Source organism: Delphinus delphis, chromosome 2, assembly GCF_949987515.2.
Source record: "Delphinus delphis chromosome 2, mDelDel1.2, whole genome shotgun sequence".
Taxonomy (NCBI): Eukaryota; Metazoa; Chordata; class Mammalia; order Artiodactyla; family Delphinidae; genus Delphinus; species Delphinus delphis.
The window spans coordinates 79239621-79265021 of NC_082684.1; the positions used below are offsets into that span (position 1 = coordinate 79239621).

The 25401-nt window shown below is 37.5% G+C and overlaps 1 protein-coding gene and 1 long non-coding RNA gene across 3 annotated transcripts in view; one reads left to right on the top strand and one right to left on the bottom strand.

The window, feature by feature from the left end:
- The window catches only part of LOC132420488 (uncharacterized), a 142243-nt gene that overhangs the window by 87479 nt on the left and 29363 nt on the right, over nt 1–25401 (top strand). The window contains exon 3 of the long non-coding RNA XR_009518376.1: nt 16525–16836. This is a non-coding gene — a long non-coding RNA (uncharacterized lncRNA). The remainder of the gene's footprint in view (nt 1–16524; nt 16837–25401) is intronic.
- The window catches only part of LOC132420486 (uncharacterized), a 262698-nt gene continuing 238689 nt past the window's right edge, over nt 1393–25401 (bottom strand). For both annotated transcript variants that reach the window (XM_060004957.1, XM_060004958.1), the window contains one exon: nt 1393–1505. In XM_060004957.1, coding sequence (XP_059860940.1) covers nt 1394–1505 — 112 coding nt within the window. In that variant the 3' untranslated portion in view covers nt 1393. The remainder of the gene's footprint in view (nt 1506–25401) is intronic.

Below are 25401 nucleotides of genomic sequence, written 5' to 3' on the forward strand. Positions count from 1 at the left end.
CACCAATTTGATGGATTTTTTTAGGGCATGTCATTTTTGCAATTTGCTAATAACTGACAATAACAGTCACAGGGATCAGCCAAAGTATTTTGGGGTCTCAAAAAACATTGATTGACTATGACTAGGTGAGCAAAATGTGTCTAAAACTTGATGTATACCCCATTCTCTGGCCTGGGCATATCCTCTCTCTCTTTCTCTTTGTATCTGAATTAAAATAACATCTATCAATTATGGAATACGGCCAAACAGTTAAAGACAAGTTATGAGATTAATTGGAAATTCATGCCATTCCTTGGAGAAGTTTCAGGAGGAATCTTTATTGATACATGGTTATATATCACAGGGAAAAATGAAATCACACTCACTCTTTATTCAAAATAAACCTTATCACATATATGCAAATAGATATACAGAACCTTTTGACTGTGGTAGGGATACTGAAGGACACTGCAGAATATGTACCCACACAATTAGGTGGTAGAAGAATGTGCTAGATGTCTAAAAAGACAAATAGTCTTTTATCACTACATTTTCTGCTCCTGTGTACTAACTTGTAAATTAGAAGTAAATGTACATGCCTCTCTAGCTCTATTTTCAGCACACTAATAAAAAACTTTCATTTTGACCAAGAGTTAGTTTTCATGTTCTTAGAATTTACTCTTCTAACAGATTTTTAAAATCCATTATATAATTTTAATTATAGAACGGCCATTCTTACAGAAGCAGTATAAACAAAGTGGTTAAGAATGAGAGCTCTGATGTCAGACCACCCTGGTTCAAGTCCTGGTTCTTCAGTTTGTGGTGACCGTGTCCTACTCATTTTTATCTCTTTGCACCGTAGAGGATCACTGTGAGGATTAAATGAAATAATGCAGGTAAAATGCATGCTTAGCACAGTAGTGGATGCAAGTAATAATCTGCTATATAGAAAAGAACATTCTCTGCTAAATACTGGGCCTCAAAAGTGCGTTGATAGGGAAGCCATACAGAATGCAAATACAACTGTCACCTACAAGTACAAACTCTCTGGTCAGTGGACAAGAAGTGATAATGATGACGCAATTGGTAAACGATAATACCAGAAAAATCAGTCCCTTTACAAGTTTCAACCAGTGGTTCAGAAGAAGCTGACTTTACACAGCTCTAGCAGGAAGCTAAAAGTTCGGAGAGTTTGTGCTGATAGGGAATAGTTTTGAAATCTTGATACCTAGGTAGAAAAGGTCATTTGGGGTCTTATTGCTTAACAAAAGCCCTGTGGATTGCAGTATTAAAATCCTTAGGACAGCTGTGCCTCAGTGAGACAAAGACATTTCAGAATGGTGCTGAGAACAGTTAGTGTGAAGAGGTTGCTCCTTAAGCAGAGTGGTGGAGTTCTTGTTTGGTGGTCTAAGTGCTAAGCCAGCATGCCACATGGATAAGTTCTCCTCTGTGTAAATGGGTCACAGGTACCAGAACCAGAGTAGATGCCATCTTGTCCATCTCTGCCTCCAACAGTGTCTGGAACTCTAAAATGCAAAAACAGAAAAATGATGCGTTTTCACTGTTGACCTTGCACAGACCAGGTGCACAGCCAATAGTTGTTGAATACATTTATCTACCACTGCAAAGTCAATTTCTTTGGGGTTACGACAGGGATAAAGACTCTTGTATCTTGTACTGGCCTGACACCCAGCACCCACTGTGTCTGGTTCTTTGGTGTGTCTTGCCTGAGGAGTTCTCCATTATCATACCAAGTGGAACCAATGTTAAAATATTTACCGGGTCTCCAACTTTTCTGCCTTTTCATCTTAACAGAAATTCTACCTGTGACATGATTGAAATGAAAATGTCTTTTCCTAGATCTGAAAATTATGTTCAGGTTAAGGTTATTTAAAATTAGAAAAGGAATATAACCCAAAAGAAACATTTAAGACAAAATATAACGATGATAAAACCAGCAATATTAGAAAGCATTTTCTGTTAATTTGATGATGTTAATCATGGGAGTGAAGCATGAAATATTATACATTATAAATATGGGATTGGAAGAAATATTAAGTATACATTTTTTTTATACAACAGGTTCTTATTTGTCATCAATTTTATACACATCAGTGTATACATGTCAATCCCAATCGCCCAATTCATCACACCCCCACCCCCACCTTTTCCCCCCCTTGGTGTCCGTACGTTTGTTCTCTACATCTGTGTCTCAATTTCTGCCCTGCAAACCGGTTCTTCTGTACCATTTTTCTAGGTTCCACATATATGCATTAATATATATTTGTTTTTCTCTTTCTGACTTACTTCACTCTATATGACAGTCTCTAGATCCATCCACATCTCAACGAATGACCCAATTTCATTCCTTTTTATGGCTGAGTAATAGTCATTGTATATATGTACCACATCTTCTTTATCCATTCATCTGTTGATGGGCATTTAGGTTGCTTCCATGACCTGGCTATTGTAAATAGTGCTGCAATGAACATTGGGGTGCATGTGTCTTTTTGAATTGTGGTTTTCTCTGGGTATATGCCCAGTAGTGGGATTGCTGGATCATATGGTAATTCTACTTTTGGTTTTTTAAGGAACCTCCATCATACTGTTCTCCATAGTGGCTGTATCAATTTACATTCCCACCAACAGTGCAGGAGGGTTCCCTTTTCTCCACACCTTCTCCAGCATTTGTTGTTTGTAGATTTTCTGATGAAGCCCATTCTAACTGGTGTGAGGTGATACCTCATTGTAGTTTTGATTTGCATTTCTCTAATAATTAGTGATGCTGAGCAGCTTTTCATATGCTTCTTGGCCATCTGTATGTCTTCTTTGGAGAAATGTCGATTTAGGTCTTCTGCCCATTTTGGGATTGGGTTGTTTGTTCTTTTAATATTGAGGTGCATGAGCTGTTTATATATTTTGGAGATTAATCCTTTGTCCATTGATTCATTTGCAAATATTTTCTCCCATTCTGAGGGTTGTCTTTTCACCTTGTTTATGGTTTCCTTTGCTGTGCAAAAGCTTTTAAGTTTCATTAGGTCCCATTTGCTTATTTTTGTTTTTATTCCCATTACTCTAGGAGGTGGATCAAAAAAGATCTTGCTGTGATTTATATCAAAGAGTATTCTTCCTATGTCTTCCTCTAAGAGTTTTGTAGTGTCTGGTCTCTAATTTAGGTCTCTAATCCATTTTGAGTTTATGTTTGTGTATGGTGTTAGGGAGTGTTCTAATTTCATTCTTTCACAGGTACCTGTCCAGTTTTCCCAGCACCACTTACTGAAGACACTGTCTTTTCTCCATTGTATATCCTTGCGTCCTTTGTCATAGATTAGTTGACCATAGGTGTGTGGGTTTATCTCTGGGCTTTCTATCTTGTTCCATTGATCTATGTTTCTGTTTTTGTGCCAGTACCATATTGTCGTGATTACTGTAGCTTTGTAGTATAGTCTGAAGTCAGGGAGTCTGATTCGTCCAGCTCCATTTTTATCCCTCAAGACTGCTTTGGCTATTCAGGGTCTTTTGTGTCTCCATACGAATTTTAAGAGTTTTTGTTCTAGTTCCTTAAAAAATGCTATTGGTAATTGGATAGGGATTGCATTGAATCTGTAGATTGCTTTGGGTAATATAGTCATTTTCACAATATTGATTCTTCCAATCCAAGAACATGGCATATCTCTCCATCTGTTGGTATCATCTTTAATTTCTTTCATCAGTGTCTTATAGTTTTCTGCATACAAGTCTTTTGTCTCCCTAGGTAGGTTTATCCCTAGGTATTTTATTCTTTTTGTTGCAATGGTAAATGGGAGTGTTTCCTTAATTTCTCTTTCAGATTTTTCATCATTAGTGTGTAAGAATGCAAGAGATTTCTGTGCCTTAATTTTGTATCCTGCAACTTTACCGAATTCATTGATTAGCTCTAGCAGTTTTCTAGTGGCATCTTTAGGATTCTCTATGTATAGTATCATGTCATCTGCAGATAGTGACAGTTTTACTTCTTCTTTTCCAATTTGTATTCCTTTTATTTCTTTTTCTTCTCTGATTGCCGTGGCTAGGACTTCCAAAACTATATTTAATGGTAGCGGTGAGAGTGGACATCCTTGCCTTGTTGCTGATCTTAGAGGAAATGCTTTCAGTTTTTCACCATTGAGAATGATGTTTGCTGTGGGTTTGTGGTATATGGCCTTTATTATGTTGAGGTAGGTTCCCTCTATGCCCACTTTCTGGAGAGTTTTTATCATAAAAGGGTGTTGAATTCTGTCAAAAGCTTTTTCTGCATCTATTGAGATGATCATATGGTTTTTATTCTTTAATTTGTTAATAAGGTGTATCACATTGATTGATTTGCATATATTGAGGAATCCTTGCATCCCTGGGATAAATCCCACTTGATCATGGTGTATGATCCTTTTAATGTGTTGTTGGATTCTGTTTGCTAGTATTTTGTTGAGGATTTTTGCATCTATATTCATCAGTGGTATTGGTCTGTAATTTTCTTTTTTTGTAGTATCTTTGCCTGGTTTTGGTATCAGGGTGATGGTCGCCTCATAGAATGAGTTTGGGAGTGTTCCCTCCTCTGCAATTTTTTGGAAGAGTTTGAGAAGTGTGGGTGTTAGCTCTTCTTTAAATGTTTGATAGAATTCACCTGTGAAGCCATCTGGTCCTGGACTTTTGTTTGTTGGAAGATTTTTAATCACAGTGTCAATTTCATTACTTGTGATTGGTCTGTTCATATTTTCTATTTCTTCCTGGTTCCATCTTGGAAGGTTGTGCTTTTCTAAGAATTTCTTCCAGGTTGTCCATTTTATTGGCATCGAGTTGCCTGTAGTAGTCTCTTAGGATGATATGTATTTCTGCCGTGTCTGTTGTAACTTCTCCTTTTTCATTTCTAATTTTATTGACTTGAGTTCTCTCCCTCTTTTTCTTGATGAGTCTGGCTGATGATTTATCAATTTTGTTTATCTTCTCAAAGAACCAGCTTTTAGTTTTATTGATCTTTGCTGTTGTTTTCTTTGTTTCTATTTCATTTATTTCTTCTCTGATCTTTATGATTTCTTTCCTTCTGCTAACTTTGGGTTTTGTTTGTTCTTCTTTCTCTAGTTCCTTTAGGTGTAAGGTTACATTGTTTATTTGAGATTTTTCTTGTTTCTTGAGGTAGACTTGTATAGCTATAAACTTTCCTCTTAGAACTGCTTTTGCTGCATCCCATAGGTTTTGGATTGTCGTGTCTTCATTGTCATTTGTTTCTAGGTATTTTTTGATTTCCTCTTTGACTTCTTCAGTGATCTCTTGGTTGTTTAGTAACGTAGTGTTTAGCCTCCACGTGTTTGTGTTTTTTACATTTTTCCCCTGTAATTCATTTCTAATCTCATAGCATTGTGGTCAGAAAAGATGCTTGATATGATTTCAATTTTTTTTTTTTTGCGGTACACGGGCCTCTCACTGCTGTGGCCTCTCCCGTTGTGGAGCACAGGCTCCGGATGCGCAGGCTCAGCGGCCATGGCTCACGGGCCTAGCCGCTCCACAGCATGTGGGATCTTCCCGGACCAGGGCACGAACCCACGTCCCCTGAATCAGCAGGCGGACTCTCAACCACTGCGCCACCAGGGAAGCCCTGATTTCAACTTTCTTAAATTTACTGAGGCTTGATTTGTGACCCATGATGTGATCTATTCTGGAAAATGTTCCATGCGCACTTGAGAAGAAAGTGTAATCTGCTCTGTTTGGGTGGAATGTGCTATAAATATCAATTAAATCTATCTGGTCTATTGTGTCATTTAAAGCTTCTGTTTCCTTATTTATCTTCATTTTGGATGATCTGTCCATTGGTGTAAGTGAGGTGTTAAAGTCCCCCACTATTATTGTGTTACTGTGGATTTGCTCTTTTATAGCTGTTAGCAGTTGCCTTATGTATTGAGGTGCTCCTATGTTGGGTGCATATATATTTATAATTGTTATATCTTCTTCTTGGATTTATCCCTTGATCATTATGTAGTGTCCTTCCTTGTCTCTTGTAACATTCTTTATTTTAAAGTCTATTTTATCTGATATGAGTATTGCTACTCCAGCTTTCTTTTGACTTCCATTTGCATGGAATATGTTTTTCCATCCCCTCACTTTCAGTCTGTATGTGTCCCTAGGTCTGAAGTGGGTCTCTTGTAGACAGCATATATATGGGTCTTGTTTTGTATCCATTCAGCAAGCCTTTGTCTTTTGGTTGGAGCATTTAGTCCATTGACATTTAAGGTAATTATCGATAGGTATGTTCCTATGACCATTTTCTTAATTGTTTTGGGTTTGTTTTTGTAGGTCCTTTTCTTCTCTTGTGTTTCCCACTTAGAGAAGTTGCTTTAGCATTTGTTGTAGAACTGGTTTGGTAGTGCTGAATTCTCTTAGCTTTTGCTTGTCTGTAAAGCTTTTGATTTCTCCATGGAATCTGAAAGAGATCCTTGCCAGGTAGAGTAATCTTGGTTGTAGGTTCTTCCCTTTCATCACTTTAAGTATATCATGCCACTCCCTCTGGCTTGTAGAGTTTCTGCTGAGAAATCAGCTGTTAACTTTATGAGAGTTCCCTTGTATGTTATTTGTTGTTTTTCCCTTGCTGCTTTCAATAATTTTTCTTTGTTTTTAATTTTTGCCAATTTGATTACTATGTGTCTTGGCGTGTTTCTCCTTGGGTTTATCCTATATGGGACTCGCTGCTCTTCCTGGACTTGGGTGGCTATTTCCTTTCCCATGTTAGGGACATTTTCGACTATAATCTCTTCAAATATTTTCTCTGGTCCGTTCTCTCTCTCTTCTCCTTCTTGGACCCCTATAATTCGAATGTTGTTGCATTTAATGTTGTCCCAGAGGTCTCTTAGGCTGTCTTCATTTCTTTTCATTCTTTATTCTTTATTCTATTCTGCAGCAGTGAATTCCACCTTTCTGTCTTCCAGGTCACTTTTCTGTTCTTCTGCCTCAGTTATTTTGCTATTGATTCCTTTTAGTGTAGTTTTCATTTCAGTTATTGTATTGTACATCTCTGTTTGTTTGTTCTTTAATTTTTCTAGGTCTTTGTTCAACATTTCTTGCATCTTCTCGATCTTTGCCTCCATTCTGTTTCTGAGGTCCTGGATCATCTTCACTATCATTATTCTGAATTCTTTTTCTGTAAGGTTGCCTATCTCCACTTCATTTAGTTGTTTTTCTGGGGTTGTATCTTGTTCCTTCATCTGGTACATAGCCATCTGCCTTTTCATCTTGTCTGTCTTTCTGTGAATGTGGTTTTCGTTCCACAGGCTGCAGGACTGTAGCTCTTCTTGCTTCTGCTGTCTGCCTTCTGGTGGATGAGGCTATCTAAGAGGCTTGTGCAAGTTTCCTGATGGGAGGGACTGGTGGTGGGTAGAGCTGGGTGTTGCTCTGGTGGGCAGAGCTCAGTAAAACTTTAATCCGCTTGACTGTTGATGGGTGGGGCTGGGTTCCCTCCCTGTTGGTTGTTTGGCCTGAGGCAACCCAACACTGGAGCCTACCTGGGCTCTTTGGTGGGGCTAATGGCAGACTCTGGGAGGGCTCACGCCAAGGATTACTTCCCAGAACTTCTGCTGCCAGTGTCCTTGTCCCCACAGTGAGCCACAGCCACCCCCCGCCTCTGCAGGAGACCCTCCCAACACTAGCAGGTAGGTCTGTTTCAGTCTCCCCTGGGTCCTGATGTGCACACTATTTTGTGTGTGCCCTCCAAGAGTGGAGTCTCTGTTTCCCCAGTCCTGTCGAAGTCCTGCAATCAGATCCCACTTGCCTTCAAAGTCTGATTGTCTAGGAATTCTTCCTTCTGTTGCCAGACCCCTAGGTTGGGAAGCCTGATGTGGGGCTCAGAACCTTCACTCCAGTGGGTGGACTTCTGTGGTATAAGTGTTCTCCAGTCTGTGAGTCACTCACGCAGCAATTATGGGATTTGATTTTGCTGTGATTGCGCCCCTCCTACTGTCTCATTTTGGCTTCTCCTTTGTCTTTGGATGTGGGGTATCTTTTTTGGTGAGTTCTAGTGTCTTCCTGTCGATGATTGTCCAGCAGCTAGTTGTGATTCTGGTGTTCTCACAAGAGCGAGTGAGAGCACGTCCTTCTACTCCGCCATCTTGGTTCCAATCCCCTAAGTATACATTTTTATTAATAAATAATAAAAGCAAAAGAAGAAAACAAAAATATTTTCTAATATCATCCAACTTCTTGGTAAATAAAAATTTCTCATATGGCAGAATTTCCTCTCTAAACTGAGAAATTCTCTTGTAACTAAAACTGTCACGAAGTTGCCACATTAGACTAATGACCTTTAGTTATAATCGGAATAATTGAATTTTAAATTGTCAAGAAAATGGAACTGAAATTCATAAAATTTGCCAAGAGAATAGCTCTTTGATGTGCATTTGACAATCTGAAAAATACGGCAGCTTAAAAAAAAATGAATCTGCTATTGCATTATCCAAGTGCAAAGCAAGCACTTGAATATTCTTTTTAAAAGCATTTCCCCCATCATGATCTCAGGATTGAAAAATAGCTCAGCCACTTTTGTTGAATTTGCAATACATTTGCTTTAAGTCTTCTTTAGAGAAACATTTTATCAGTGAAATTTTTTACATGAATCCTGTACCCAATGTAAGAATCATTTATAGCTAACTTCTTATTGTAATCACATTTAATGATATACTCACAATGATGCCCAATCTCCAATCATGCAGAGTATGGAAGAAATAAGAAAATTATTTAACTGGATAAAAATTGTAATGCATAGGAATGAAATATTTTGAATTTCTGTGGGTTAAGAAGACTATCCATTCCTGAATTTATTCCACGTTGAAAATTGTTGACACTAGAGGTGAGTATTGACAGAAGTAGGGCTGATCAATATTGAACCTTAAGGGTCAAAGGACTTCATGTGTGGTGTAATAAGCAACTTAGTTTAGGTATTGCAGTATTTCCATAAAGTAACAATTATTATGGGTCAGGCAAGGTTTCTATTATAAACTCTATTTCAAGGGGGGCTTGGGGAGGCATAGTTTCAGAGTCTCCAAAGGCATGTGATAGTATGATTGAAGCAGGATGATAGTTTGGAAATAAACAAAGAGAAAGTGAGTCATTATACTCAAAGTTGAGGAAGTATTAATATTTCCATTCTCCAGATTCAAAACCCATCTTTTCTTACCACAGACTTTTTATGAAATCTTTAAACCCAGGAAGCTTTAGATGAGAGGTAAATCTCTTTTGAGTTTTTAAGTAGCTTGAAATCTTTACTTTTGAAAATTATCTGGCACATTCAAGCAGGCTATAAATTATAAATACAACCAGAGGGAGCTGTGTATCTGTTCAACAAGATATAGTTCAATGAAATCTCAGAAACGCCCTCTACACTTTCCACTTAGTTGTGTGTAGAGCATTAGTAGCACATGGAAATCATTAGTTTTTACTCAAACATACTTGATCATGTTGCTTACTGAGTTGCTTAAGGTTGGTTTTCCAGCATATCTGACTTTTTATATAACTAAGAAATAGTGTTTTAATTATTTATTTTAAAATTTGTATTGAACACATTGTGACTTAAACTTGAAAAAAGCAAACAATAAAGTAAATATATACCAATTATGTTATAATAATAAAATAATGATGAAATAGATAATTACTTAGAAATATATATTGCTTGGGCTAGAATTTAACAACATAATTTTAAAAAATAATAATTAGGGAATAAGTTAACATGAACATTTTAAAATTAACATGAAAATGTTTAAGACTATGGAATTTGGGTTTGAAAGAAAGGATGGCATATCTGAACAGAGGAGGAAGGGCTAAAGTATTAATTCAAGTACTTTCTACCTATACTGAGCTCCATATAAACACAAGTTCTGAATCTTCAAGTCCTTCTTAGGCAGACACTAAGTGGTCTGTCCCCTTGTGACCTTTCTTCTGGAATTCAGAATGTATAGATACATTCAAACAACAGAAGTGGGCATTGATCAGTCAAGGAAGACCCATGCACTTTCAGTTTCCATTACATTAAACAAAATACTCATTAGTGCTTGGCATCTTCCCAAGCAGACACAATCTAGGTGTCCACTGAGGCCTCATTGTGCAGTTAAGAAGTTTAAAAAAACCTTCTGTACATCAGCTAGGGACAATTAAGGGATGGATAAAACTACTCCAGGGTAAGAAGGCTGGAATTACTGGAAACAAACACACATAGAATATCAGCTGTCAGCTAGACAAATTATCTCTGTCTTTAAGATCAGTTAGATATTTAAGGAGAGAAAGACTAAAGATCCCTGTGCTTAATCATCATTACCCTCCTTTAAGAAACTGCAATATGCCTTACTCTGGTAGTATTCAGTCATATTAAAACAAAATCACATCTAGGTATGTGGTAGAAAAAATAATCTGGAAACCTGTCATCACAACATAATTATTCCTATAATTTACCCAACAAGAAAACTAAGTGCTGGTATTACTAAGAGGTCATAATAGTGTAAGTTTACTCTGAAACCCACATTCATTAAAACTACTGAAACATGTTTTATGGCTAAACATCCACTGCCACATCCAAAACAGCTTCTAGAAAATACTAGAGAGCAACTACTTGCATGCAGGTCAGACGTACAAAAGTATTTTCCCAAGTGTTTCCTGCCCTCCCTCCCTCCCTCCCTCCCTCCATCCATCCTTTCACCCAGCAAGCATTTATTAACTACTATCTGCCAGGCACTGGGCCAAGTGCTGGGGCTACAACAGTGAGTAAGACAGACGAGGCTTAGGTATACATGAAGTTACAGGCTAGCACATAAGGCAAAAGGTTTTATAAAATCTCTGTTGCTTTCAGTATTAAAATAACTCTATTTGAGAAATCTTCATGCAAGACCAGTACTTCAAAAATTTTTGAAGACCAAACTTCAAAATTCACTCATGTTACCTATTCTTCACCCTCTGGTAGGGAAATGGGAAGAAAAGCTTTTCATGGCAAAATTTCTCTTATTTTAAAGAGACATTTATCTTTCTACTTTGGCTGATACAGTAGAATCTACCAGAAAGTGGTAGGAACAAGTGTTAAACATAAACTCTTTCTCAAAAGGATGCTGTGTTATCTAGCCACGAGGACTGTATGAAAGAATAGGCAAAAGGAAAGAATATATCCTAAACATGGAACATGAAAACCTCCTTGAGTTTGCCACAATGTACTCTCCCAGCTTTCTAACTCAAAGACACCATTCTATCAGTACTTAACACAGATCTTTAAATCCCAGAGCTAATAATGCTTCCCAGCTACAGCTGGATGCATCTGACAAGCAGCATGTAGTAGGAAACCTCACAGGGGATAAGGTTCCTAACAGTCAACTAAGAGTTCAAATCCCCTAAGAGGTGCCCCTGGTGTGCAGAGCACTTAACCCTTCGACCAGTACCAACATGACTATTCACAAATTATTGATGTCCCTAAATCCCTGGCAGATTGCAGACAGTTCTTGTATCCAGTGAAGCGCAAGCATATGGCCACTAATGGGATGGATTAAAAAAAACACACATACACATTCATTCTTTGCTACATGAATATAAAGCCACTGAAACGCTAGAAGGTGATTGAACTGGATGGAACACTGTTAAATACATGCTTAGCCTCATGTTATGGATCATTTCCATTGACATCTATCTGCATCCTTGGTACCGTTTAATTAAAGCTGTCTGGAACAAGTCTGCCCTCTAAATGATCGGCAGAGCAATGAAAAGGTGAAACACGAGGAGGCTTGAGGCCTTTTTTGTAAAGCATTCAAATGACTGTCTCTGTGGTTAAGGAGAGCAGCAGGGAAGAAATTCGTTTTCAAAATTAGCTAGCCATTAGGCTTTTCTGTAAGAGAAGGCAAGGCTCCTTCTGATGTTATCTTAGAACACCAGAAACCAAGTCAGGTATACCAGACCTTAAAAGCTCAAACTGAGCCATATTCTGGTCCAAAATAGATATGCTTTTTTTTTTTTTTTGGTTCTAAAGCAGTAAATATAACAGCAAACTTTCTTATTTGTAGTTACTTTGCAAAATATAACCCCCAAATGGAACAATTTTGCCTAAAATAGTCCCTTTCTTCAGATAGTTTTGCAACTAGATGGCAGGAACACCATCTATTTAATTTGGTTTTACAGCATATAGAATACTAGCATGGCAAGTATAGCTTCAAACAAGATATTTCTTGAATAACCTTCATGTTTCCAGCACTGTTAAGGTTCTGGGGAAACAGTAAACAAAATATGGATCCAGAGCGTAAGAAATGTGGAACATACTTAAAAGATTGAATCTTAAATTAGCTAATTATACCTACTTCTTTTCTATAGTACTTTCTCTCCCCTTTATTATGATTTCATTTAAAGAGTTATAAATTATATTTGTTCTTCAATACCAGAATTAATTATACTTTATAAAAGTGTCCAAAGGACTGTGACATGTTTAAAATTTTCATTCATTGACTTCTCCACGCAAATCTATCTGTCCTGATGTGGGCTTATCGTCTTCATTTAATATTTATTTGGTATCTACTGCATAGATGACACTGAATTATACCCTGCATCCTCCTTCCCCCACCCCCACCTCAAATGACTTTGTCTCTCTCTGTCTGTTATAACATGTTCGTCCAGGCTGGCAAAAGGTAACAGTAGCACTAAACAGAAAAGCGCTCCTAAATTCTCTTAGGATGATGTAGGAGTGCAGATCATCCTAGCCCTGATGCCCTGATAACAGGAATTAGTCAGACCTGGAAGATATTATATTGAAGCAAATAGGTCATAAGTTAAAGCCTATTAAGTAGGACAACACTTATTGAGTGACACTGTGCTGGGAACTCTGGGGAACAGGAAACAAGCACAGGCATCCTCAACAAACTCAAAAATTGGGAAGATGTACACACTGAAAGTCACAAGGAATGATGGTGTCAGATAAGCAAAAACTGGAGACTGTAGGGCAGGCAAAAGCGCCTAGCTGAATCCAGTTGTCCAGCTGTCCTCATTGAAGGCACCAGACATGTGAATGAAGCTGCCTTGAGCCCTCCAGACAAGCCAGCTACCAGATAAATTCCAATGAGTAACTCTTGTTAATGCCACATGGAGCAGAACAATTGCTCAGCAGAATCTTGCCCAAATATCTGATTCACAGAATCAAGAAATATAAAACAGTGATGGTTGTTGTTTTAAGTCACTAAGTTTTGGAGTATTCTGTTATGTGGCAATATATAACTAGAATGGAGGCTGTGCCATAAAATGAATGTGTCATGGGCTTCCCTGGTGGTGCAGTGGTTAAGAATCCGCCTGCCAATCCCGCCTGCCAAGAATCCGCCTGCCAATCCGCCTGACACGGGTTCAAGCCCTGGTCCAGGAAGATCCCACATGTTGCAGAGCAACTAAGCCTGTGCGCCACAACTACTGAGCCTACGGTCTAGAGCCCGCGAGCCACAACTACTGAGCCCACATGCCACAACTACTGAAGCCCACGCGCCTAGAGCCTGTGCTCTGCAACAAGAGAAGCCTCTGCAATGAGAAGCCTGCGCACCGCAATGAAGAGTAGCCCTTGCTCTCCGCAACTAGAGAAAGCCCACCTGCAGCAACGCAACCAAAAAAAGTCCCAAAGCAGCCAAAAAAATAAAATAAATAAATTAAAAAAAAAATGAATGTGTCATGATAAGCCCCCAACTTAGAGTTATAGTAGTAGGAACTGAAGAGAGGCACATGTCTTGGGGAAAAGATCCTAAGTTTTCCTTTGTGTTTATAACAGGTTGACAAATTTTTTCTGTAAAGGACTTTGTGGGCTGTATGATCTCTGTTACTCAGCTGTGTCATTGTAGGGCAAAAGAAGCCATAGACAATATGTAAATGAATTTGGGTAGCTGAGTTTCAAGAAAACTTTATTTACAAAAACAGCCTGCCGGCCAAAGTTGGCCATAGGTCATAGATTGCTTTCCCCTGGTTTATAATGTTTGAGATACTGAGGAAAATTTAACCGGAAATATGCTATATGTAGATGATACACAGGAATGGGGCTTTGTGACAAGTCAGGGCTGGAGATATGGATTAGAGAATAGATAAATATTTTTGAAGAGAGCCTAGGATACTACTGTTGTATCTTCTTAAGGATGCTTTTACTTTGTTATTTCTTTTAAATGATATTAGTTAGGATAGTTGGTAAACACATTAGTGGGCTGAGGCATTACTTGAATTTTTAAGTGGTACCACTGAACCAGGGAATTTATAATCTGGAGACATCAGAGGACAAAATCAAATAGATTTTCAGATATATCAATAGTGGTCCTGGGTCCACTGTCAATGGTTTTCAAATCTGTGAAATTTCAACCCAATGTATTTTATGAGTAAATTGGACTATTCTAGAACCATTTTTTCTAAGTGTGGCCAATATCATTCTAATTTTTATCACATTCATGATTTATTTGAACAGTATGAGTTTGGCAATACTTCTTGCTCATATTTGAAAAGCATCTATAACATTAATGTCCCAAGTATTTATATCCCAAACTATCTAGAAAAGTCAATGGTTATTTTCCATAATTTATGATATATTGAAGGCATTTTATCATGCTATTTACTGTTATGTCATGGGAAGAGTGTGACCTTTGAAGAAATAAAACAAGCAGTTTTTTAGTTCTCCTGCATATCTGCTAAGTTTATGGATATTTATTTTAGGCTTTATAAAAATTCTATCAGGCAGCTAAACAGTTGAGACTCACACAGCATGTAAATTCTATTAAACAAGGGCTCTTTACCCTTTCACCTATTGCCCTACGTGTGCTTGGTACAGTGGTGCAACTATTCAGAACAAATACCAATAGTCTGCTTAAAATCCTTAATATAAGGAATGCAGGCTTGCTAGAGGGTTCTGGTGAATATTCAAAGGGGTTTTTATCCACTTAAGGCAAAGAATGGTTTGAACAGTTCTGTTTTTGGCCACAAAAAGAGCACCCTGGTTAAGAGGTGAAGGCTTCTTGTGGTTCCTGCATTTGATAAAGTACAGACCTTGCTGCCTTCCCTCACAGACCTGTGACCTCAAGCTCTGGCCTTTAGACTTTTTTCCTCCTCGAGAGAGAAATGATTAGTAAGGTCCTTCTATTAGATATGTTAGCAGTTTGTGCTAAAAAGAGGATTTTAATAATATTGAATTGCAAAGAACTATGAGGCAAGGCTTTACTCTAGATACTAAGACAAACCCAGCTTAAGTTGGTACCATAGCTCCTACGAAGGGCCATCTGTTTAGCTCTAATAGTATTTTCTTTTTTTTTTTTTTTCACCTTTGTAGCTTGGTTTCAAACCCTGTCTGGGACACCTGCTCAATGTGAAATGAGATTGGTGGGTCTCAGTCCATTTGTGGCTGGCTGAAATTTTCCATCTTCTTTTCCAGAAAAATGGTCCATAAGGAAATGAAGTGAAAAGAGTTAGATGTCACACGTGCATTCACGTGTAGGTGTACTGGAGGCCTAGATAATCTTCCTGTGTGAAAAGTACAATATAAATTCAGCACTGGTTCATTGGTTCATCCACTTTGCCTCTCAGCAGCTCTCCAACACCTGAGGTCTCCTGTCTCCTAAAGATGATGCAACTTTAGGGACATCTTTTTACTATTCTAAGCCACTGCATAATTTGAGCTGAGATTGTAACGTTGCTTGAAATTGGCTGTGATTTGCTGCTTCATTTAAACAGGGATGGTGTATGAAAGTGGTACAGAGGTACATGTTATGAGCTTTTTTACATTATGTGAATAGATCTAAAGTCTCCATAAACAACAATGAAAGAATTTTCATAGTTTATGAGTAAACAGATTCGATGCCTTCAGACCATACATTACTCAAGAGAGAAAGTAGAACACCGTAAGTTATTATAACCCAAGGCAATATTGCCTTAAGGTGGTATGAATTTTGATTTCAAAAGTCAGTAGGGTCTTTTCCATATAAATTTAAAGCCACCAAAAATTTCACTGAACTTACTAAATACACAATTAGTTTCTTGTTACAGATAATTTCTATTGATTCAAATCTGGTTAGTCAGCATGGATTAATCAAAATCGTCAGGGATTGATATCTGGGTGGCTCAAGGGATCAGTTCCTGGGCTACAAGCCTTTCACCCCCAGGTCACTGTTTCTAATACTTAGAGGAGTTTTGAGAGGCCTGTTTGACAGTTGGTGTAAAACAAACCAGTACTTTGAACTAAGTCCTTCACATAGACTAATTGTCTCTTACATTCAAAGACACTATCATGCTTCTCTGAGGGTATATGTAAGGTGAAAAATTATTGCATTATCAGCAGTGCTAGTTATTATTCATAGATATGTTAATATTTATAGTCTCCTATGGTAAACAACAATGGTTGCTATCTTCAAGGCCTGCTGTATCCAGTTATTGAATATTTATCTCTGTATGACATTTTCCTGCAAATGAAACCAGCTGATCCCTGATTGGTTGCCTCAAACTATTATATATTCTTTCCTTTGGAGAAATGTTTCTTTTCTAAAGATTGTATGTGTGAATTTCCTTCCTTTGTTTGCTTTTCAGGTCTTTTCTAAAGTGCAGGTTAGGGGCTTCCCTGGTGGCGCAGTGGTTAAGAATCTGTCTGCCAATGCAGGGGACACGGGTTCGAGCCCTGGTCTGGGAAGATTCCCACATGCCATGGAGCAACTAAGCCCGTGCGCCACAACTACTGAGCCTGCGCTCTAGAGCCTGCGAGCCACAACTAATGCGCCTGTATGCCACAACTAGTGAAGCCCACGGACCTAGAGCCCGTGCTCCGCAACAAGAGAAGCCACCGCAATGAGAAGCCCGCACACTGCAACGAAGACCCAACACAGCCCAAAATACAAAAAACAAGTAAGTAAATTTATTAAAATAAATAAAGTGCAGGTTATAATGTTCTTATCTTTTCTCATTAAGTAAAAACTCCAGGTCCAGGTCCTCCAGACAGATGGCTTCTCTGAAGAAATATTGTTCCTAGCAGTTCTTGGTTTAGATGATTATCCTTCACTCGCTCAGTCGTTAGGAGGCTTTTAATCTCAACCTGGGCATCCATAGTGATCTGCTGGGTAGTGCATAGGCCCTGATCTTTGGCTACTTGAGCTCATCACACTAGGCCAAAGATCTGAAGGTGCTCTTTCCTTCAGACCTCAATGTGGCTGAAGCTCCTAATAGCCTTCTTTATTCAAGGTGAGTTAGGTAACCTTGTTTTCTAGATCTTTCTAGCGGTAGTACCATAGATTTTGTTGCCAGGGGCCAAACACCCTGTTTCTTTCCTGGCTTGGTTGAAAACTTAATAGAGTTTTATTACAAAGATATTAGCCATTCTTATTTAGAAGAGAAAGAAAGAACCCTGGTTACTCAGGACAAAAGAAAAGAGATTTTAGCTATCCTGGATTATTTATGAAGTTTTGTTGCTTTTCCTTACTAAGGTATTTTCAATTTCTGGCTTTCCTATGACACTATACATCGAGGAAGCTAAACATAGTGACTGGTACCTATACTGACTGCTGTACTGTGAATTCAAGTTCATGGTTTTTAATAATATAAAGAATAGGAAGTATCTAGTGCTTTCTGAAGTATTCTCAGAGGGAGCTCGTGGTAACCTTTGGATGTTGTGGAGGAAACAGCATGGTTCTCTACCCCTGGGTCATGTATATACAATGAAGCCAGCTTGGTAGAATGTCTCAATAATAGAGATCATGTGTTGGAGGGGGTCAAGGGAATTACCAGTTATCCATGTGTCTATGGCTACTTAACTTCAAGTCTCATTGCTGTGGAACTGGAAGTGAAGATGTAGGAGGTTCTAATTAAACCAAGCAATGTACCTTCAGGGATTCTAGATGTCAGGGAGGTAGCCAATTCCAGATTGCTGACAAAAATTGCTCCAAATTGATCTGAGTCCTCCTGGCTCATAGAGCTGTAGGTGTGGAAGGAAGAAGGAAGATCCTCTGATTTCAAGGAAATGAATGGAGTTGACCTAGTTAAGTGTTTTTCCTTCCTAGTGTAGGGAAGGGGAAGCAGACAGTTACTTTCATAAAACTTCTCAATTGAGGATGGAACTCTTCTGGATTCTCCCTTAGAGAGTCTACTGTTCTCCTGGAGATAGGCTGTCAATAAGTTCAGTAAAAGCATTGCATTCCTTGGGCTTTATTTTCTTCCCAGTCCTCCCATAATACCTTATATACATTTCAATTACAACATCAAACTGAACTACAACTGTTTACCTGGTTTTCCTTCTCAATGGATAATGAGGACAGTAACTATATGTTATTCATCTTTATATCCTCAGATCAAGGATAGACTGGCACATTACCTGTACTCAACAAATGTATGACAAGGGAGTGAATAGGAGAAACCAGAGAGAAACACTGGGTCTTCCACACTTTTCTTTTTTAATTAATTAATTTATTTATTGGCTGCGTTGGGTCTTCGTTGCTGTGCATGGGCTTTCTTTAGTTGTGGCGAGCGGGGGCTCCTGTTTGTTGCGGTGTGTGGGCTTCTCATTGCGGTCTTGTTGCCGAGCATGGGCTCTAGGTGTGTGGGCTTCACCAGTTGTGGTGCACGGGCTTAGTCGTTCTGTGGCATGTGGGATCTTCCCGGACCAGGGCTCGAACCCGTGTCCCCTGCATTGGCAGGCGGATTCTTAACCACTGTGCCACCAGGGAAGCCCCACACTTCTTTTTAACCCTACTCTTTCCTTTTGGTGATGATGCCTTAGACATTGAATCATTCCACATTAATATAGTATAGTTGGTAAGCATGTGTATGCCATGTGCTTAAGTTGAATTGCAATTCTGACACTTTTTAGCTATGTGATTTTGAGCAAGACTTAAATGTCTGTAGAATCAGAATAATACTTATTTCATAGGGATGTTGTGCAGATTAAATAAGTTAATGTATAGGGTCTGGCACATAGAAATTACCCTATGATTACCATCACCATCAAAGTGAGACTATGGCCAGTTTGTTATTGTTGAGTCTAGATGAGAGAGAAAACATCTGTAGTAGCAGGTAAGAGGGCCAGAATTATTGTTGTGGACAAGACTAAAGGATCTATTAACCCATCGTTACCGTGCATCCTCTGTATGATTTGATTTACCAGGTGGAAGTACGAGACTTCCTTATTCTAATTTCCTTTAGAGAAATAAATATGATTATTTAGTCAAGGGGATCCCTTTTATCTTCCAGGTGGCCAAGAGGTATCTGTTTGTGTCTGTGTGTGTGAGAGGGAGGGTAGGTATGGGTGTGGGTGGCTGATTTGAGCTGTTTCAATATCCAGCAATCGTGGAGGCAGAGAGAGAATGGAGTGTGGGAGTGCAAAAGTATGGAATGCCAACATTCTGACCAAGCCAGAGAATGCTCCAAGATTCCTAGATGGGGCCTCGAAATTCAAGGGAAAGGAGGCACCTTATGGACAGAAAGCTCTGGAAGAAGTCTGGCACTAGAAGGGAAGACCTATTAGAGGAATGGAGGAACATTGGAGAAGAGAAAACACCTTAGCCTAGTACCTTTTGTACACAGCAGCAGAATAGTATAGTATGCTAGAAAGTAGTAGTACTGAGTGACTGTAAAATCAATATAAAATTAAAAAAAAAATTCTGGAAAGACATGACAATCTCTTGGGTCTATATTGCTCTGGAGAAATGTAGTCATTTCATATTTAGATTTCTTTCAGTTAGCATCTTTTACTTAACCTTAAGTCTCTCTATATTATCTTTTTTTTCCTTACTTTATTTGCACTCACAACTCTGCTAAAATAAATTGGTACCTGGAACTATATAGGTGTTGTTTGTCTTTCACCATGGCCAGTTCTAAATAAGCAACAAATGAAAAACACCCCTATATACCCAGACCTTGATTTGAAAGATATCTTGAAGATGTACAATATGCTAAACTAGGGAAAATCTTGGGAATAATCAGCACAATACATTTTTCTCTCCATTATAATCAGTTTTTCAGCCTCTATGTCAATAAAACTTTTTCTCCTTTTTCACATGGTTTACAACTTAAATAATTTAATACAACAGTTGTTATATTTTTATTGCAAGCTTATAAAACTGGAACCATAAATCTTTTCTATGCAATATATTACCAAAAAGTGACACTGGAGAAGGGGAACTGATGATTACTAAAACTGTAATTCAATCTTCAGGTTCTCAAGATGTCATAAAAATGGCTTCTGCTTTACTTGTGTATGGCAGATACTATCAGGATGCCCCAAATGAACTCTCTCTGGGTGTTCAGTCTCTCCTTTGGCATTATTTTATATACAATAAAAATAAAAATGGGACTTCACAATGCAAGTGCAACTGTGATCCAAGCCCAGTAGTTCTTTTGTCAAATAGGATTTTCTTTTATGAGTTTCATTTTGGAATTAATTTTGATATCAATGCCTGTCAGGCTGTGGAAATTGAGCTGAACCAAGTGAGTCTATTCCTATTTGAGCTGACATGTAGGAAATGGTAATTAGAAAAAATGCAGAGAGTCTGTACTGTGCTGTAGAAAATTAAACTCATCATGCCACATATTGTCAATCTGGTTAAAAGTATAGGTGTGATAAATAGAAACATTCTATAAATGCCTAATCTTTCATATATTTAAAAATTTACCACTTTCACCCTGCCATATTAGTTGTCAGGAAATAATTTTCTAGTTCTAATTGCTGCTATGATCTAAAAGGTCTGTAAATTAATAACAGATTTCTGTAGTATTTACTATCAATGTTCCACAAAACTTAGGACTCTAGCATGGAAGGAAATGTCTTCCTTTTAGAAAAAGATGACGGTTAGTTACTTGTACATTCTTGCCAGTTGTTGTCATTCAACAACTGAGAGTTGAATGAGAGTACGTCTGTACTCTCTTCAGTGTAAGACCAAGAAACATCAAATTCTCCAAACCTCTTAATATGTCCAACATTCAGTTAATTTACAGACTATGGTGTGAATGAAATTGATGAACTTTTGCCTGTTAAAAATGATACTTTGCCTCTGCATTAAGGCACTACAGCAATACTTTACAAAATTCTTTTGAAATCACAGGATGAGAATAAATTAAGTGGAAGAATTGAACTTTCATAGTATGGCTGCTGAGGGATCAACACATACAGTTGAAAAGTGAAATTTCCATTGATTCCCCAGCCTGAGAGAGTGCACGCAGCACCGTGTGAGTTTCTGCATTTTGTCTCTCAGTGAATGCAATGCTGACCCATTCCGTGAGGGGTGAAAGGTCACAGACGCTATGTGAGTGGTGTTTCATTTTCACCACAACTGAGGGTGCTAATCGTGTAACATTAGGGTGAGTTACGGTGATTATAGCAGGCTGAACATGGAGAGATTAAACAATAACAACAGCACAACCACAGCTGTGTTGGTAGTGATGAAAAGATGGTACTTTCATGGCCCCATGCCAATGGGTTTGATTGGGATTCTGGAAACCTCTGGTGAAAGACATCTTACCCTCTCCAGGCTAGCTTTTCCCTAAACCACCTCTATAATAAGCAGAGTCACAATAACCCATTTTAACAGTTTTTAGTAATGGAAAGGGCTCAAAACATTCTCCTCCACAATGCTGAGGTCTCATTAGTCTACAGAGTAAACATGCATTCCAGAGTCACTGCTTTCTAGCAAGTTTTCACTTTTTACAGCTGTTAGCTTCTGCACCCTACATGGATTTTTTTTCTTAAAAAAATTTTTTTTGGAGGATAGTTGATTTACAATGTTGTGTATCCACTTAAATTTTTTTTAATTTAATTTTATTTTCTATTGGCATATAATTGATTTACAATGTTGTATTCTTTTTTTGAGGTTTTTTAAAAAAATTTTTATTGGGGTATAGTTTATTTACGATGCTGTATTAGTTGCAGGTGTACAGCAAAGTGAATCTGTTATACATATACATATACCCACTCTTTTTTAGATTCTTTTCCCATATAGGTCATTACAGAGTTTTGAGTAGAGTTCCCTGTGCTATACAGTAGGTCCTTATTAGTTATCTATTTTATATGTAGTGGTGTGTATATGTCAATCCCAATCTCCAGATTTATCCCTCCCACCCCCTTTCCCCCCAGGTAACCATAAGTTTGTTTTCTACATCTGTGACTCTATTTCTGTTTTATGAATAAGTTCATTTGTGCCATTTTTTTAGATTCCACATGTAAGTGATATCATATGATATTTGTCTTTCTCTGTCTGACTTACTTCACTCAGTATGACAATCTCTAGGTCCATCCATGTTGCTGCAAATGGCATTATTTTGTTCTTTTTTATGGCTGAGTAATGTTCCATTGTATATATGTACCACATCTTTATCCATTCCTCTGTTGATGGACATTTAGGTTGCTTCCATGTCCTGGCTATTGTAAATAGTGCTGCAATGAACATTGGGTGCACCCTACATGGATTTTTAATTTTTGTGGTCTCATTTTTCTCTTCTTCATATGTATCCCCTGTACTGGATTCCATTTTCCCTAGGAAATTTTGAGGAATAATAAAGAAGAGGCTATTCCTGGGTGTTTTTAAATTTAAGAAAAATTGCTTGCATGTTTTAACATTTAAAAAGTCTTTGCATGTTTTAAAATTTTAAACGTTTAACACTGGATATAGAATGAAGTAAAGAGCAGCTAACTTCTGTAGTTTGTCCCTGATGCTTGGATAGTCTGCTTTTCACATACGAGGGCAGAAAAAGCTCAATAGTGTGTCCATTTCCACCAGGTTGAAATGCTCTGCATTACGAGTTGTTTTCTTGAACCAAGAGAAGCAGAGCTATCTAGAAGCCAGGAATTGGGAAATTGAGTCACCATCAGTTCCAAAGTTTACCTTTAGGGTTGACTTTTGATTTTAGGGAACACTTATTAACTTAGTTCTTCAAATATACAAATGAAGATGTAGTTTGTTTTTAAAAATTATATATATGTATATATCTATGTAGGCTTCAACCATATTTATAAACTAAAGGTAGCACATTGAATTTTACCAGGAAGTCCAAAAGTAGTCCTGGTTTACAAAGTACATGAAGTGGTACAGGTATTCTGTGCAAATAACGTTATAAAGCAATAGTCTCATATGTTCCAACTAAGGCATCTGGATCGTTTTTAAAGATTTTTTTTCTTCTTAAAATATGATGTAATGATCCAATATGGAGGAAATGAAGGTGGCAAAATCTACAACAAAATCTGAATCATGAAGAAAAAGTTCAGAACTCTTTGGCACAGTTCAATAGAGGCAGCATCAAGTGCTTTTTAAAATACTATGTTGTCAAGCCCAGCTACTATGAAGTTGGAATGATTCCAAAGTACAGCCTAGGTGTACAAGATTTATCTTGTATAGCAGTAGCCCACCTATTCTGGCTGGTTTGATGTTAGCTTGTTGAAGCAGTTCTGGGTTAAAAAGTGCTGGAGCAGAAAGTTCATGTTAAACTTGCAGCTGATATGAAAATATTTATATTGTAAAGTATAAGGCTAATTATATATAATTATATAAATATATAGGCTAATTAAATGCATAGGTCTTTGATTCCTGATCCACAAGAGATAATGATAATACTAACCATAACCATAATAATAACCGAAACTAACATTATTTACTATATGTAGGCATTGTATTATGTGCATTGCATTCACCGTCTCATTTATTCCTAACAACATTCAGAGGTTGTCTTTTGTTATTACCTCTATTTTACAGTTGAATAAATTGAGGCTTACAGAAGTTAAATACCCAGGCTTTCTGAACTGGGTGAAAATTTGGGCTCTACCGAATTTCAGAAACATTCTGGGATAACAAATTGAATTATCCTGCTCTTCTGTGATTATTGGCTCTTAGCAGTGCCACAACTTTAGGAATCAATATAGTGCATGAGTTCTATAAATATGCCTCTTAATAAGTTAATAAAACAGAGATATTCTCATTGCCTCCCCATCAAAGTTTCAGGGAAAAAATGAGAATATTAAATGCAGTAGGATAGAAAAGATGTGCTCCATTTGCTCTGCAATGATAATCTTTTACAAAAGAGGATTTTTATTAATTCTTTGCCTTCTGGGGATATTATAATTTTCTAGAATATAGGAACTGCCTTAAGCACAGTAATTTGCTGAGCTAGACTGAATCTCAAACTGTTTCAAATGAGCTGATAAACAACTGCATAATTAGCCATTATTAGATCAAGTCTGTATGTTACTGATATCCAGATGAACAAACCAATGGATAGGCAAATTGTAGATATAGTTTTAAAAACTAATAGCCTGTGGTATATTTTTACATGCTTTGTAACTTGTCCTTTAAAGAATTAAAAACCACATTTCATTTGCCTCTTTTTAAAAAAAGAAATTTAGATTATTCTATCAAATAAATCCTTAGAGACTTAATCATTAAACACGTACTTCCACATATGAATAATGAAGGATTTGTGTGTTGAATGCAGCTCATGCTTTAAAAATGAATAGGTGGTGGGATTTTTCTTTTCAATTAAAACTTGCCTCAAATCTATTGCTTGCATGGGTAATGCTCTTTCATCCCCCTTTTGAGTTCTGGTTCAATTTCAGAGTACAAAATACATTTGGCCCTGATTATGAAAATAACAGGTTTTGCATGCTCAAACCAGAAAAGGAAAATACAGTTTTTATGATTAAACACACACACCTTATTCAAATGGCTAACATCCAGTCCAAAATGTATCCATGTTACAGTTAAGCCTCTTCTTTCCTCTCATTTTTCATTTTTCAAGAACTTGACACTGGATCATAAAATGTTGCTCTGGGCTGGAATTCGTCATGCAGGGTTACAGCCTAGGAGTAAGTAAGGCTTTTTTTTTTTTTTCCCAATATTAAAATCAGCTCAGCAGTTTTGAGGCTCAAATAAAAAGAAAATGCAGAAAGCAAAACTTTCTAAGCTGGTTTAATTAGACATAATTGTAGCTTATGTTGTGAACTCAGGGGACACAAAGCAAAACAGGTAAATGTGTTAAATCACCTTTGAACAGAAAGAACTGCAGCAACTCTCCTGAAGACCTCTAAAACTAGAGAGCTGCTATTTTGTCTTAAATGGTTTAGGTGTCTTCCTGTTTGGGGGGCAGAACAGAATTTCTTGAGGTTATTTGCAAATCAATGATTCTGTGATTATTTCTATCAGTATTTCATATGCCAGTAATAAACTGTAAGCTGCCAGTTTGAAACTGCAACAGGCATAAGGCCATGTGTGAGCCTAGTTGGAGAATGGATTTGTTGTTAAATTAAAAAAAAGCATTTTGACCTTTGAGGATTTTAACAGCCTCCAAAATTTCTATGCCTTTCTTATGCTTCCTATTATCAGTGATCCTCAATTTTATGCCAACAAATAGCCTTAGGTAAAATTTTATTGTTGTTGGGTTCAAGTTCTGTTCTTATTACAATGATTATTTATCCATATTCTGATATATATATATATATAT